Source organism: Notothenia coriiceps, unplaced genomic scaffold (genome assembly GCF_000735185.1).
Source record: "Notothenia coriiceps isolate Sejong01 unplaced genomic scaffold, NC01 NC01_scaffold00037250, whole genome shotgun sequence".
NCBI lineage: Eukaryota > Metazoa > Chordata > Actinopteri > Perciformes > Nototheniidae > Notothenia > Notothenia coriiceps.
The window spans coordinates 1,393,866-1,410,059 of record NW_011369951.1 but is presented as its reverse complement, the minus strand read 5'-3'; the positions used below and the strand labels follow the sequence as shown (position 1 = coordinate 1,410,059).

The 16,194-nt window shown below is 40.8% G+C and overlaps 1 protein-coding gene across 1 annotated transcript in view; it reads left to right on the top strand.

Moving 5' to 3' along the window:
- Positions 1-15,608, top strand: part of LOC104966643 (uncharacterized) — a 23,173-nt gene extending 7,565 nt beyond the window's left edge. The window contains exons 2-3 of the mRNA XM_010795843.1: positions 12,991-13,056; positions 15,459-15,608. Of these exons, the coding sequence (XP_010794145.1) occupies positions 12,991-13,056; positions 15,459-15,565 (173 nt within the window). The 3' untranslated portion in view covers positions 15,566-15,608. The remainder of the gene's footprint in view (positions 1-12,990; positions 13,057-15,458) is intronic.
- The last annotated feature ends 586 nt before the right edge of the window (positions 15,609-16,194 follow it).

The following is a 16,194-nucleotide window of genomic DNA, read 5'->3' as shown; positions in this document are numbered from 1 at the left end:
TAGCCCCGCCTCTCCCCACCTCTGCTGCTCACTGCTGGAGCATGGTCAGTAGCTCTACTGCTACTGGCCATGCTACAGATGCTGTAGATGTTGCACTAACATCTGTAGCATGGCCAGTAGCAGTAGAGCTACTGACCATGCTCCAGCAGTGAGCAGCAGAGGTGGGGAGAGGCGGGGCTATGGCTTCATCGTTATCAGGAAAATGATCGTATAGGACGTAGACACAGAGCCGTTTGGCCCCATTATCGTTTTAGGGGTCCGTTTCTGCGTTTCCGTTAAGGCCTCGTCTGAACGAACGGGCTATACGAAAGAGAAAAGTAGTGGATACAACTCGTTTCGTTCCCATGTAAACAGCACCTGAGTCATAACAAGCTAGAAAACTGCTCTAGGCCAACGTGTGATTGACAGGTCACTACCACAGAATTGTCCGTTCAGGGTTCAGATTAGTGTTTGGTTGCACTTTATTAACCCTAACCCTAACCATGGTTCCAAAAACCAAGATGGCGACGGCCAAAATTCCAAACTCAAGACTCTAAAATGATAGTCCACTATGGGTAACACATCAATTTAGAACAAAGCCACACATCAAGTTTTTGACAAAATCCATCATCATCAAGAATCTGAGTGGCTCTTTCAACATACAGAGCCTTTTTCTTATCCTTTACCCTCTTATCTGTTTTTTTATCTTTCAACTTCCAGTAGCTTGACGAGTCAACTTCTAAAAGAAGGCCGTGCTTGCTCAAGCTGCCTGTTGATCTTTGACATGTGAAGGTGATAATCACTGATCTCCCCTTTGTCATCATAGGAGCGTGTGGACATAAGGACGGGGCGTTAGTGTGTTCTTTGTGACAACCACCGACAAGTTTATATAGGGATAACAGCCCTGAGATAAGAACAGTGTCATCTAACTTCCGTCCAACTTTGAAGACATGTTGAATTGATAGTGACATGAGTCACAAGCAGAAGGAGGGGGATTCTCCCAGTCTCCATTTAGCCATTCCCAAACACATTTGCCCCAATGTTAAAAGGCGCACCTCCCTTCCTGTCTGTTTATCTGAGAGTGTTTATCTGAAGAAAAGGGCTGATATTCCTCTCTCCAGCCAGAAGGCAACATTGCAGGAAGGAAGGAGTAATGATTTGGGATGTGTTAAGCACGTTGCTCATCCCTGTTTATAAATTGCGATTGGAAAAAATGTTGCTTTCCTCACCCCCAACATTCCATCTCTTTTGATAACCTCTAAAAATATTAAGGCAAATACTACAGCCAACATTTTTTTTGAGGTGAAAATATGAATAATTCTGTTCTACAGTCAAAACATTTATCCCTAATTTTTAGGCAACACTGACTTTTCACTCCTCAGACTACACTGAGTGTTCTACAGCTACCCCAAATATTCCAATGACATTCACATCCATTTCAACAATCACACACCAAAAGAGAGAAACCAATCTAAAATGTCACTTGGAGATAGGAAACCTCCTCCAGAGCCAATGCTGCATTCACATGCTCCAGGTGGTTCAATTTCTACAGTTGGGAAGTCATTCTTCCGACTTTTTGTTTCAACAACACGTTGATATCTGATCACATCAATTCCACTATTTAGGAACAATGTTTTTCAGTATAATTCAACACATATTAACACATAAGTGCAGCACAATGTCTCGTTACAGAAAATAAAACTTAATTTGCCTGCAGGCAGACAGATGACAAACCTAACCCTAACCCAAACTTGGAGACACAATCTCCTAAACATAAAAAAAAAGACAAAGCTAACGGTCATATTCAAATGTTCCACTTAGCACTCTAGCTGAGACTGTATAGGGGTGAAGAAATGGAAATACAGTAGAAGACAATGCAATCCATTTCTCAACTTTGCAAAACACGCACACACAGACCCTGAATATTGATCAACAGAACAGCAGCTTGGAATTTGTTACAAGTGATGAAACCGTAATGTCCTGGGATACACTGAAATTGGATTTTTCTCTGACACATTAACAAGTTGTTCCTGCGAGGATTTGGAATCTAATATTGACCTGCAGCCTCAGTCACAGTCGGAGGTTGTGAAAGCAGAGTTGCAGCTAGCAGTGATATTAGCTCTCAGCTCCTGAGGCTCTCACAGCTGCTTGAATAATATTTGGAGTGCTTATTTACAGCAGCCCTATATTTGACAAACCTTCCCTGCTGAGGATAAATGTAATCTTTCCAATGTGATTGACTAAATAGTGGAGCCTGGCACTGGGATTATGTAATCTTTAATATCCACTGATCAGGTCCAAGATGAGGTCCTGTGTGCGTTCCCTCACATGTTTCATCAGCTCTTTTTATGATTTCATTTCAGGATATCTTTCATGATGTCAGAGCTAGATGAGATTGCAGCAGGATTTTCATTACTGTGTTTGGTGTATGCGTTACTATGTATGGGAAGAGCTGGGGGTTGAATGAGGGCGGTGACCTCTTTCAAAGACCTTAGATCTTTGTGTTAATGCCCTGGGTCAGAGGTGGACACACACACACACACACACACACACACACACACACACACACACACACACACACACACACACACGCACAGACCTTAGTGTGTCTTTCTTCTGTAAAAGGTTCACACTTAGGATTGAATTCCTATGAGAATGTGTCATTGGGTATGTGTTTCCAAGACGTCAGTGCTGTCCCAGGGAAAATACATATGTGCACTACACAGGTATTAAAGGTATGTTTTTTAAATTTAAAAACACCTATTATTTCCTCCTACCTAGTAGTAGTGCTATTTATCTATACTGTACCTATGTCATGATTTATATCACTCAAAATGAACCACAGACCTTGTAGTGAGAAGTTTCATGTGGATACATTTTTGACAGAACTACACCGGCAACGAGTACATTTGTCAGAAAGTAAAATAGATACTGCATAAAACCAAAACCTCATAATTTGATAAACAGCCCTGAGGGTAAAAATGTGAATGTTAATGTTGTGCTGGCAGGAACACATCTTATCCAAACAGTCCAGCTTCTCATTCAATATCTAGCTAATATGGCACTGCACAGCTTGATCATCAGGCAAGCATACTTATGTATGCGTGTTTATTTTCTGCATTCGCTGTAGAAAAATTTGGTTATGACAGACTGCCAGGCTGAGTTTAGGTTGTTTGTTTCTGCATTGCAGTTGTACACCAGAATGTTTGGTTACGCCTCACTGCCCGGGAGGATTATTGCAGCGTTCTTTTGATACTCCTGCACCATAAATGTTTACTGGTCCATGTTTTAATTACATAAATCTGCAGGCAGCCTGTCAACACACCACTTCAAAAGTGTATATTGCATGTATTTATAACACTGGATATATAACATTCTACATTAAGCTAAGCCTGTTTCCAGTTGTGGTGGTGGTTCTGGAATAAAGTGAGACTGATGAACAAGACGTAGATGTTCAGTGATGCTTTAGGAGACCGGACCGCAGCATACTGCAGTAGCACCATTCAGGTTGTTGATGGAAGTATGTGGGCAGCGCACCAGTGTTAAGTGTCTTGTGCATTTTCCTTATTGTGGTATAATGACTGACTGCATAAGGCCCTTGGCTGTGTGCTGTAGGTATGTGTGCCATTCTTTAATGAAACACGCCTGGTATGTGGAAGAAGTCATAGAAGGCGAAAAAGGATACCTAGGTGTTTATTTCCCACGCTGAGTTGAATTCAAAGTCACGCATCACAATTAAAAAGTTCCAGAGTTTACTTTTGGCAATGAGGTTGCACACTTTTTCATCATGCAAAATGAGATCAGAAATCAAATTATGTTTTGTAATTATTCCCGAGGTCATCTTTTATAAGTTTGCGCAAAAATACATATTTGGGTTTCTCAGAGTGTTTGATGAAAAAGCAGAGGAAGTAATGAGATGCATATCTAATTCATGAGACAGTGAAAGATGAACCCCTCAGCCTTAACTAAACTGTCCTCCCTATAAACGAGATGAAATGGAGTTGGGAATTAGTTTTTTCCCATTATATGAAGAGACAGTGTGAGAGTGGCATTGGTTGGATTGCTTTTGAGCATCTATAGAGGTCACCTTGACAGGATGTCTGAATGAAAAATGCTTTTATGTGTCCGATTGGTCTTCCCTTGGGCTGTAGTGTGGATAGAGGACAAAGCCTGGAGATAGAAAACACATGTTTGACATTCAAATTGTTTTACCTTTGAACTCCCGGGAGGCATTGCAGCATTAAAGTAGCTATTGGGTTATTCTGCTGTATTTTAGTGGATAGGAGTTGCAGATATATGACATTACTCATGGTCCAAATGAAGAAGGTGGGGCTGATCTGGAGAATCATGATCGATGTGTGGGAGTAGAGACAAACTCATTCATGACAGAGGTTATCACTATGAACACTAAAACTATAAATGGTTTCCTTATGCATAAGTCATACTGCCACATAATCCAGTCAAACAGCCTTGTCACAAAATGGAGGCTAAAATTAAGTCTTTTTTTTTCGTACTACTCTTCATCAAAAATTAAATATATCTCCAAATTCTAACTACATGTTATTCCCTATGTCATATTCAACGAAAAGCTTTTTTTTTACAATATAATTTTTAATGGTGTGTGACAGGTGTATTTATTATTCATTCTTTTCCAGTTATAAACAATTTTACTAATTTTACCCAATACATGCTTGGATTTTTTTGTTGTCTTGAAGAATGGAAATGAAAATAATATGCTATACACATTAGGACCAGCTGGGCCATTATTGCTACTGAATTCTCAATTTTTTGTAGCCTAGGCACTGTGATTCTTCACAGATGATAGCTTCACTGCAGCAGTTTGATGCTAAATTGAGCTGAAAAAATTTCAGCTCTGTGGGATATACAGTCAGTTTGACAGCCTGTGGACATCTTATCGTTATGCTTTATATCTCACACTGCCAGTGAAACAAGGAACACGAACAAGAGGAGTCAGGTGTCGAGCCTAGAGAACAAGAATATATTCTGTTGAAAGTGTATCTGTAAAGTATCAAATAAGTAACTGAATACACGTGCAGCATATTAGAGCATTCTGCTTTATCTTTGAGTAGTACGCTTTGTCTAAATGAGCTTCATTAAAGAGATAATATAAGAGATCTGGTCATGGCTGTTCGTACAGTTTGTGATGATTATGCAGCAAAATTTTTCAATGTGGATTCCCCGACATTCTCATAAATTATAAAAAGAAAAGAAAGGAAGAGAGGGACATGAAATCTCATTAGAAACGCTACATAATGACATTAATCCTCCACACAGTTATGTAAAAATAGCACAGGGATTACCGACAGGATTTTTCAAATTCACATGTACTGACTCAAACACACGCATGCATGCACGCACGCACGCACACACACACACACACACACACACACACACACACACACACACACACACACACACACACACACACACACACACACGCACACACACACAGGAAGAATCCTATCATGCTTTGGGTAACCCTGACTTACACATTTTGACTTATTCAATTAATTATCTTACATATATTTGATATATTGTCGCAAATTATGTTTGAGGCATTCATGATCCCAGGGGATGAACAAAATAAAATACAAAAATAACCTTTATGGCCCAGATTATGTCAAAATGTGACTTTATTCAACAATTAAACTAGAAATATCTATAAATATTTTGTGTTGTTGCTCCACTAAGATGGAGAACATGGCAAACTGCTAAATATTAGCACGTTAGCATTGCCATTTTGAGCATTTTGACTTTGCTCAAAGCCATTGCTCAATGCCATTGTGGGTGGTACTTTTTTTTATGAAGTGATTTAAATGGTCCAAATTGAATGGAAACCTTAAAGCATTTTCATTGCTTTGTGAAAGAGTCCATTTCACATCTTCTATCAAACGAAAGTAGACACCATTTGAGCCCTTCTCTGTTTCTTTCTCCGGTTAACGTGGCTCTTTTTCAAAATTCCACATAAATAACACTCCTCCTGGGTTCACATTCAAGGTTGAGTTCAACTGCTGTTCAGTATTCCTGGGAGACGCTGGTGTGAACGAGTGCAGCTCGCGGAGATCCCCTGGCAGTCAGACAGTCTCATCTCATCTCAAATACCTTTGCTTTGCCTCACTGCATCCCTCTCTTATACATCTAATGCATTATCTCATAACGAACATGTGGATGTATTATAGATGAGCTATAGGTTTAGTCTGCTCCCTCGATGCTTCACTATGCATCCTCTCCACAACCATCAAATATTTAGCACGTACTGGCTGGGACTAATGCACCGCGGCCCTTCAGCTGAATTCAAGCTTTTGATTAGTGAAAGAAAATTAGGTTGAAAACAAGCTCTATTAATCAAAGTGGTTAGGCTGGCAATCCTACAGGCCTTTAATTTGATATCGCCCCAGTTTGGCTGTCACACATTTTGAAGATTAGAGTGGAAGCTGTTCCAAATGTTACTGAAATAATAGCATATTCATCCTCACACTCAGGCAGGTGTTCTGATTTCAATTCATTTATCTTGGTGTGTTATAGTGGTATATTGGACTTTAGTGTCTTTTTGATGCACTTGCACTTTCACACCCACACATTGTCAGCAAAATCAAACAAAGAACAGGAACTGAAACCAGTAGTTAAGTTTTCACTTTCTAATTTTGTGTATCAGTGGTTTGTGGGTTTTGCAAACAATTTTTATGTTGACATGATCGGACGGGTTGTTACAGGTGAGAAGATGATCCAGGAAGTACATTCTGACAATCCTGTCACAAATATGTTTCTAATAAAAGCCAGCCTACGTAGGAAGTTGGGATGGTGTTGTTGGTGACGCTTTGTGAAACAAAACTTAGTGATCACTCAGTTTTCAACGTTTGTAATTCAAATAACATAACTAAGACACTAGGTTTAGTCAAATAATGGTGTTTTACTTAACCTAACCAATAAATATGATGCTGCATTTTTTATTTGTGTGTCTTTTCAATTTACAACATTAACCACGTATGTCAAATTGCGATCGTAATCTTAGATAGTACATTTTCCCTTTAAATATGATTAAAAATGCAGTTCAGTTGTAAGGGAATAGGATTTATTTCGGGGTTATTCTACCAAACCAAGTTATAATGTTGAGTACATTTCCTCTCTTTACAGGGAATAGCTCTACTGAACAACTACTGATCAAAGGTAGTCTACATGACTCGACTGAAATTGATCTATTGTGTTTTTCACCGGTTGTACAGTTCAAGTTTTTGTTGGGCGAAGTAGAAAAGCAGCAGCCCTTGAACTCTCTGGCGCGCTCAAACTCTTGCTCATGTTGTTTTCTTGCGTGAGCTCTGAAGTCCCTCCTGTGCAGTTCTTCACAGTTTCCCAGACATTTGCAGTACGTTTCCTTTCTGTGTGGCAGGGAGAGGAAGTGGAATGGAAAAAGCACTCCCCCGCCCACTGCGGCCACATGGCAAGGGAGGAGAGCAGTCGGTCAGGAGCCCGCCGGCCACAGTCGGGCATATTTGTGGTCAGCTTTCTCCTCTCTGCAGTCTGCAGCGCGGCCTGCCTCTGCACTCTGTTGCTCCCTCCCTGAGCTCTTTCTCACTCTCTCTTGCACGCTCAAATCCCCAAAAAATTGGCCACGAGAACAACCCGAAAAGATGCACTTTCTCCTCACTCATTACCTCTTCTTCCTTTCCCAGACTATTTATAAGGATGGGGTTGACACATGAAAAGGGATCCCCCCTTAGCAGGAATGAAGGGGAAGGATTTAGCCACATCAGCAGAGCGGTTCACCGCTATCCGTCACTCTGGCAAGAATGAATGACTTCCATCCCATTGGCTCATTCTCACTCAAACACACACACAGTCATACCAGGGGAAAGGGGAACACACACACGTATACTATATAAACAATGGAAACATATTCTTTACAAAACGGATCCAGCAAAGACCCGATTGTATCCACCACCCATTTTTTCTCTGCTCCTCATGAGTCCTCTTCCCTACCTCTCTGTGTTTGTGTCTCTAACACTCACCGCTGTTAAATTGGACCGCTATTCTCTCCTTCCTCTTAGCCTAGTTTCTTAGAGCAGAAATAGAACCAAGGGGGGGGCGGAGATCCACAAATCTCGGTTGGGGATTTGATATTAAATCCGTCCTCTTCGTGCCGACGGAAGTTCTGCGTGTGCATATCTGAGTGTGGCCATGTGTGTGTGTTATGGTGTATTTTTGAGCGTACGGTGGTCCCAGAGGAGTAATGCTGGCACTGTGCGTCACTGCACGAAAGCTGGCCTTGCAAAAACAGCATGCTGAATCCTCATTTAATGGATACAGCATCACGCCATCATGTTTTTATGACGTAAGGTAATTTAAGCTCCGAAAGTCTTAAAGATCCACCATACGTCATGTTTTATTTCTGTTTTTGTTTGCAGACATGATAAAAGACAATACATATGTTTCTCCGGAGCTACATTGATATAAATTGATTCACAAAACGCCTTCGTGAGCCGTCCACTGGTATAGCCTTATTTTGGAAAGGAGTGAAAGAAAAGTACTATTCATATTGAAGAATGATCATTCTCCATTCACTGCTCTAAAAGCAGCGTTTGTTGCATGTAAACCAATTTGAGTGCTCTTCTTAAAAGCTACTCTGAAAAAAGTGGTCATAAAGGCGGACTTTATGAGAGGGTGGAATAAGTGTCAGCTACATGCTGAATCCCGACTCTGTGTCAACTCTCTGTGTTGAGTTTCACGAAGCAACTGTCTGCAGCCATATAGCGTGTACAGTTCAGCATCACATTCAATTCTGGAAAGGTCAAAGAATAAAACAACTTGAGTGATTCTGTAAGCCAATAGTCTTACAGGAAAGCTGTGTAATCATATTCAGAATTATAAAGAAATGCCTTTCCGTCAGTGTTCATTATGTTTTCTTTAAGGTACACTGAGGGAGTGACCGTGTGTCAGAGGGAGTTGCCCGCTGTGACTATGCTCTGTGTCTGAGTGCTGTTACCATAAATGAAGATGGAAGTGGCTGGTGTTATTGTTGTGTGCTGTCAGGTAGATCCACATTCCTGCCGTGTTTCTTCATTCTGCGTCACGCTCAGGTGCACGCAGCCCCCACCGAGGCTCGAGACTTGAGAAACCCATTAACTTTGTTCAATTAACCCGTGTGCATCACTTTAGAACAGCCGTCTGGTAGGAGACTGACCGGTCTGTGATCAAAAACTGCCATGACAGAAAAAGGTCGATAGAGTCGGTTAAGGAACATGAGTCCTACATTTCATATAACGACGAAAATACATTCATTTTTAGAATTCCAACACTTTAAAACAATGCCTCTTTATGAAAACATATATATTCATGTGTAAACGAAATTATAGCAGGATGTTTTTCAGAGTTAAAGATTAATTTGATGCCTTTACATTTTGTTACATTAAACCTTGAAAATAGCAGTGATTTGTCCGCATTGGGCAAACATGTAGAAATTGCTCAATCTGGTAGAAAAAAAAGCACTTTAATTGAAAGCCTGGTAAAATATAAGGTGTTATTTTATGCCGTGATGACTGTAAGAAATAAATAGTGAGTCACAATTGTTAAATGGATCTGTCACGTTATATTTGCAATGTCATGTCAACCACAGTAACATGTCACTTTAATTTGTTCTAGAGTGTTGCTATGGTGCTATTTTTTATATGTCTAGGGCTATAGTAACCTGTGTAATTCAGGAACATGTGAGCAGATGCTGCATTGTGGGCTGCAACTGCAATGAGGATGTCAAAGCAAAAAAAAGGCAGTTTGGAGATTTGGAACGCTGAGCTTCTTTGTGGTCTCTTGACCTTTATCTTGCACAGCATTGCCATGGCAACTAAACAGGGCGCTGCCAGTCTAGGCCAGAGGTTGTGGTCCCTCATCGTCCGATACATCACTGAATCTCTGTCTCTTAATAAGTCACTATACAGTTACTGGCTGACTAAAAAGAAGAAAACAAAAGAAGAGACACCTTTGATTGCCAAGCATTAAAAGGCCTCATTGAGAGCAGAGATGATAGTTGGGATAGGCTGCTACACAAACACAGAGCTGCTGGCTCTCTGTAATCCCTTACAGATTAGCGCACTTCATTACACAGCTCATTGCACTTGAATCGAGTACAATAACACTGTTGCTACGATCTGATATCCAACACTTATTTCAAAGGGTACACACATTTGGTTGCTTGAATAGATCATGTATATCATAATAACCTCTAATATGAACGTATCATTTGTTTACTTTTGAATAAATCCTATCTTGTCAGAGTAATGCGTCAAACAGTGGCTTAAGTTTATCTACTCAGTTCCTACATAAGAAAATACAAAATGTTGCCAACTCTACCTTAATTAATTGTCTGGAGATTGTGTTAAGTGTAGACGGGTGTGGCTCAGACAAATGCCCACTCTGTCCAGGAGGGACGCTCCACCATCTGGTGCTGGAATCCCCCTCCCAGCAGGCTAATTGTGTGTGTGTGTGTGTGTGTGTGTGTGTGTGTGTGTGTGTGTGTGTGTGTGTGTGTGTGTGTGTGTGTGTGTGTGTGTGTGTGTGAACTTCTTCTTGGCTAATTAGTAGTACAGCTGCAGTTGTACAGTACACTGTTAAACACTGTTGTCGCTGTTTGACAGGCTTCACAGAGGAGGGGGCAGAGTTGCCTTTTAAAGATGGCAGCCTGATATTTATTATTTAATATTTTACCATATGTTTTTCCTACTTAAAGTTGGTTGGATTCCTCCAATCTGTGTTTGTACACTGTGGTATTGCTACTTTAACTAGAGTGAATAATTGGAGTACTTCTTCCCACACTCCTATATTCTTACTTCAAATCACTTTGGAGTCCTAAAACTAAATCCCTGAGATGCATGTGAAATAGGATCTGTATCAGTCATGGTAACTTTGACTTGATATGAACTGAGATTTATCTTCCTGTAAACTGTATATTGTGGTGCCTGGCTTGAGGCTGTTGCTGCATAATTGTCACACTGTATGCTCTGACTGCTGCTGTGAGAGCTGCTAACAAGAACCACAGTCCCCACATAGACGCCGAGATGGTAGAGCAAACTGAACTATGTGATTCCGAGGAATTCTAATTCAATTTTGATTTTCCTCATTTTTTACATTGTACTGTCGGTTTCACTGAAACTGTCTTCATGGGAGCACCTAAATAAAAGAGAAACAAGCCAAAGAGTGTGAGTGTTAGCTCTTTAACAGGAATGCTTCCTGCTGTGTGAGAATGTGGGCAGGTGGTTTGACTCAGATGACAGGAATCTGACGCATGTATCTGCTGCAGTCACAGTCCAACTTGCACCTGCCTCTGCATCGCACCGACACATTCTGTCTCACCATTGACAATAAGACAAGCAATTCCAATGTTGAGGATGGCAGAATCACAAATATTATGTTGAGTACATCATTAACCTGCTTTCCTCTTTCTCATCATCCTCCATGATGCATGAGGTATTTCTAAAAGTTACATCACTCAGGTGCCCCAGTGTGGAGGTCAGGTTATGCTAGGTCACACTGCTCTGCTGGGCTCAGATTAATGGCCGCCAGCTTTTTAAAATGTCAGTCATGCTACTGTTCCATTTTCATGAGCACCGGTGCAATCCCCAGGAGCAGAAACAGCCAGCTCTACCATGCACAGCACGTTGCATTTGGACTTTTTTATTTCCCTTTCAGTGCTAAAATAAGACTTTGAACCTTTTTAAAGTCGGTGGTCTCAAGAGGAGCAGAATTCATTACACGGGTTATGTTGCTCCTTGTTTACTGGGGTTTCAAATGTTATGAAATGTCTTTAAATCTAATGAATCACCCTCTGATCTTCTTCTTCATCTCCATTCCTCTGATGTTTATGAGATGTTAAAGCTATTTTATTACTTTACATGCTACTGACATTAAACGCACACAAGTCGTGATGTTATGATGAGCAGATGTGCACATGCTGTCCTGCCTTACATTTATTCATTAAGGCATTAGAGACATGCACATTGAGTGGATTCCCTCCTTTCCAGCTCTTGGGTTACAGTAACAGGATTAACAGGACTTCAAAGACTTTCCAGTTTCTCACAGTGGAGCAATGTTGAGGTGCTGCTCTGTGTCTGTTTGACTTATGAGAGCCGCAAGGAAAAATGACCTCAAACAGTTGGTCGCAGTGTCATCGCGTGAAGACAAACCCAACTCCAGTCACTGTGCTTGCAAGTGCTACTCCCCTGAACTTTGCACATGACACATGGTCTGCGAGAACATGTGTGTTCATTTTCTTTACTGACATTTTTCCCACTTCCCACGTCTGACAGCTTTTGATACTCTTCAGATTAGTTCATTTATAGTAAAAGCCATGTATCTCCAAATGTAGTAAGGTGATTGTGTGTGAAGCAGTGTCTCTTTATGGGACAAACATGATAAACTTGATGACTATGATACATTGCTGTTGATTAAAGCAGCTAATAGTATATAAAGGTATTAACAAATCATGTACAGCAGTAAAATGCAGAATAAATATTCATGCAGCAGTAATATGTGCAAGGGCTAGTGGGGCAGGGTGGATCCATATTGCTGATAGTCCTTACCCCCTTTTACCGAAGTAAGCATCTGAATGCATGATTTCTACTTGTAGTGGAGTATTGTTACAGTGTTCTTACAATTATTTAAGTAAAAGGTCTGAATATTTCTTCCAGTGGTTTAATTGTAGGTGTGTTGTTAGTATATAACACACAGCGGTGAAATCTTTACAACAATTTACTTAAACTTTACCTCTGAATGGCAGCCAAGAGAGCACTTATCAGAAACACTATATTGCTCTTCAGGGATGTTTAGTGAATGATATCCTTTGAGTGCTGTCTATATCCATCATATCCAACGCATCACAAACCACAAAAGACTTAATTATGCCAGAATCAATGTAGGTGAAATTCAAAAAGAGCTCAGTGGTTATAATGACTATTATTATGTCTTAAAACCACATTTATGTTTGGCCTCTCCTCCTGTTAACAGGTGTTCTGCAAGACATCCAGCGGCATTACGGAGTATCAGACAGTGGAATCGGCTTGTTGCAAACAGGTAAATCTCCTTTAATCCCATAATTGCCAGTGTGAACAATCCAGCTCAACACATTCTCAGTGTGATGGGTGTAATTATTGTGTAACTCTTGTATTTTGGTGTTTGTTAAATTGGTTGGAGCTACGAGGCTCTGATGATAGTTGCCAATCAACAGAAAAATGCTGTTTGCACACACAAAAAGAAAAAGCTTTTACTTTGGAAGAGATATTGACAACATAATTCAAAGTGGAAATGCTAAACACTATATTTGAACACATCTAATACCTCATATTGTTCTCCTTTATATACATTACGAAAGTGGCGAACCGTGTCTATCACAACTGGACCTTCTGTAGAGACACACACACCCTCCGCTGCGGATTGTTTGCTTTTTTTTTCTAACACAAAACCACTGAAATGCATAGTGCATGGACCGAGAAGGACAAACAAATCAACGTAACACTGTAATATTACAGATCAAGAACACAGATACCATTCTCATTTATTCATTTACATACATTTTATTTATATAATTAAATCTTTTTTTTTTTTTTTTTATCTGAGTGTTCCAGGGTATTCTCTGAATACCTTGAAGGCCCTGACAGTTCACCACTGCATTACAATAATATACATAGAAAGACCTGGCCAAGAATAGCAGCAACATAGAATTTCAACAATAAACATAAATTCTGAGAGTTTGTGTAACATTAAAGAAGATTAGATAAAACAAAAAACACAGCCAGGGTAAGGCCTAAGATCAGTTGATACATTTTTCCATGGAGTACATGCAGAAAACTTCCCAATAATGTAAGGGAAAAAGAAAAGGCAAAAGTTCAATAGACTTAAATAGAAGCCAATTGAAGTTATTTTCAGAAAACACTGATGAGAATTGGCTTAAAACTGTTTATTTAATCATCTACAAGAATAAAAAAAGGAGGAATTACGATCGATTGACTGATTTGGATTTTAGGATTTTAAAAAAAACATATCTATATTTCGCAATCATTACAAACGTCAAGATAAAAAGACAATGTTATCCAAACGCTCTCTTTCATTGTGTGTGTGTAACTACATGATTCCATCGGAGCACTATCTAAAAGTCACACCACCAGCAATATTGAGGTATTTATTAAGGGAGGGCATTTCCAAAGAGCAGCAGCAGCAGCAGCAGGTCAGAGGAAGGAAAACACCATCAGTAGCCAGGCATGCTTTTTCTCCTGAGGGCCTGCATGCATGTACCAGGAGCGTCTGAGGACTCAGGGCAGGGTTTCCTGTTCTATTCAACACACCCCCATAAATTCACCTTTTAGGTAGATACCTTGCAGAACCCCCTCTTTGGGGGACAGGACCCAGTCTCATTCGAACACCAACAAACCTGCACACAAAGTGCCATTGAGGCCAAGCATGCAGGTTAGAGTTTGAGGGGGGAGAGAATACAGCCCAGTGTTTTCCTCCTTCTCTTGATGTTCTCAGACTAACTTTAGGTGAGCTGAATGGAGCGGTGAGGACAGAAATATCCAGCAGCGAAAAAGAAACCAGTGTTCTGTTGGCTTTATGGTGAATAAGCCATTTCATCAACGCCAAAACTCATTTCTGCCCAGTTTCCCCGTGGCATAAATAATATATATTTCCTTTTCAGAATCTCTTTTTCCTTTACATCTCCTTTTTATGTGTTTGCGAAATGTGTTATTGCAGTAGGGTTAAATTGTTAGTATGGTGTTTCAAAGCAACTTTTTCAGATGATGCCTGCACAGAATGCTAAAGGCCCTCGTGTAGAATCAAATACGTCTGATTTGTTTATTTTCATAAGCAGGGAAAACACATATACATGCACTGGAAGATTTGTTTTTGAAAAAAAGAAAAGGAAACAGTGAAGGGTGTTTGACTCTTAATTGTGTTTGCATTGGCTCTTTAATTTGAGTTACCACACTGGAACACACACACACACACACACACACACACACACACACACACACACACACACACACACACACACACACACACACACACACACACACACACACACACACACACACACACACACACACACACACACACACACACACAGTAAGTCAGTAGAGGGGCATGTGCAGCTGATTTGCCCTCTGCACCGTCTGCATTTACACCGAAAGACAACAGTGCTGCTGTGTGTTTGGTTTCCCTGGCCTTTCCCGGCCTGTCATGGTTCAGCCTCCGCTTGGCCCCTGATCCCCGGGCGACCTTTTTTCTCACACTGGCCTGAGGAATGCTGGGTGTCCGGGCGTTGGGATGTGAGATTGGGTCGGCCCAGACAGAGAGCCTAGATGTGAAGAAGAGGCTAGGAAGATGACGTAATCTCGGACTCTCAGTTTGTGCGTGTATATGTTTACAGTATGCATGCATACGTCTCTTCCGGTTTCCCCCACCCCCTTCTTCCGCCCCAGAGGGAACAATCCCTGCCTGTGTGAGCACCTGCAGGCCTGGCCGGTTCTGCCTTCTGTCCTTCCTCGCTCCCTCCGTCCTGGCAGCTTACGTCCACCTGGGAAAGTAAACTGCCAACGTAGGTGTTTTACAGCCGGTGGGTGTTTCTCTGTGTGTCTGCTGCCAAGTCACCCTCACACTTTTTAAAAAGCACTCACCACACACTGCAGGATCCAAACACAAGTCTGAGTCAGAATCACTTTATGAACTCTGCTCGTGTTTCAGCTTGAGGAAAGGATAGTTTTGACCCTTTTCTTTAGCTCTTGATCAGAACTACTGAAATGAGAAATGTCCCATATCTAGAAGGTACTGACAAGTTGTTTGCTTTTAGAAATACTGTCCTGCAGGCAGCACCAGGGTTCTTAGGCCTGCTGCAGTGTTTGCACTCTGTATATTTATGACTCATAAGATATACATTTCTTGGAACAAGCACAAAGTCAGTCAGTGGCATCTCTATCACGAGGGACTTATTTTTGATTAAATCATATTTATAGATATGGATAAGCTGATAGAAATGAGAATAGTCTTTGAGTATAAGACCTCATTGTCAAACATTTCAACTGTAGCAAGTATTGGAATGGGGTCGAGGAGGCCTCCCAGCGTTTCCACCTGAGATGACAGCTGACGGTTGGAGAGAGTAGAACCGATTTAAAGTTTGACAGCAGTAAGGTGATTGGCCTTTAAAGATCGTGGGAAATT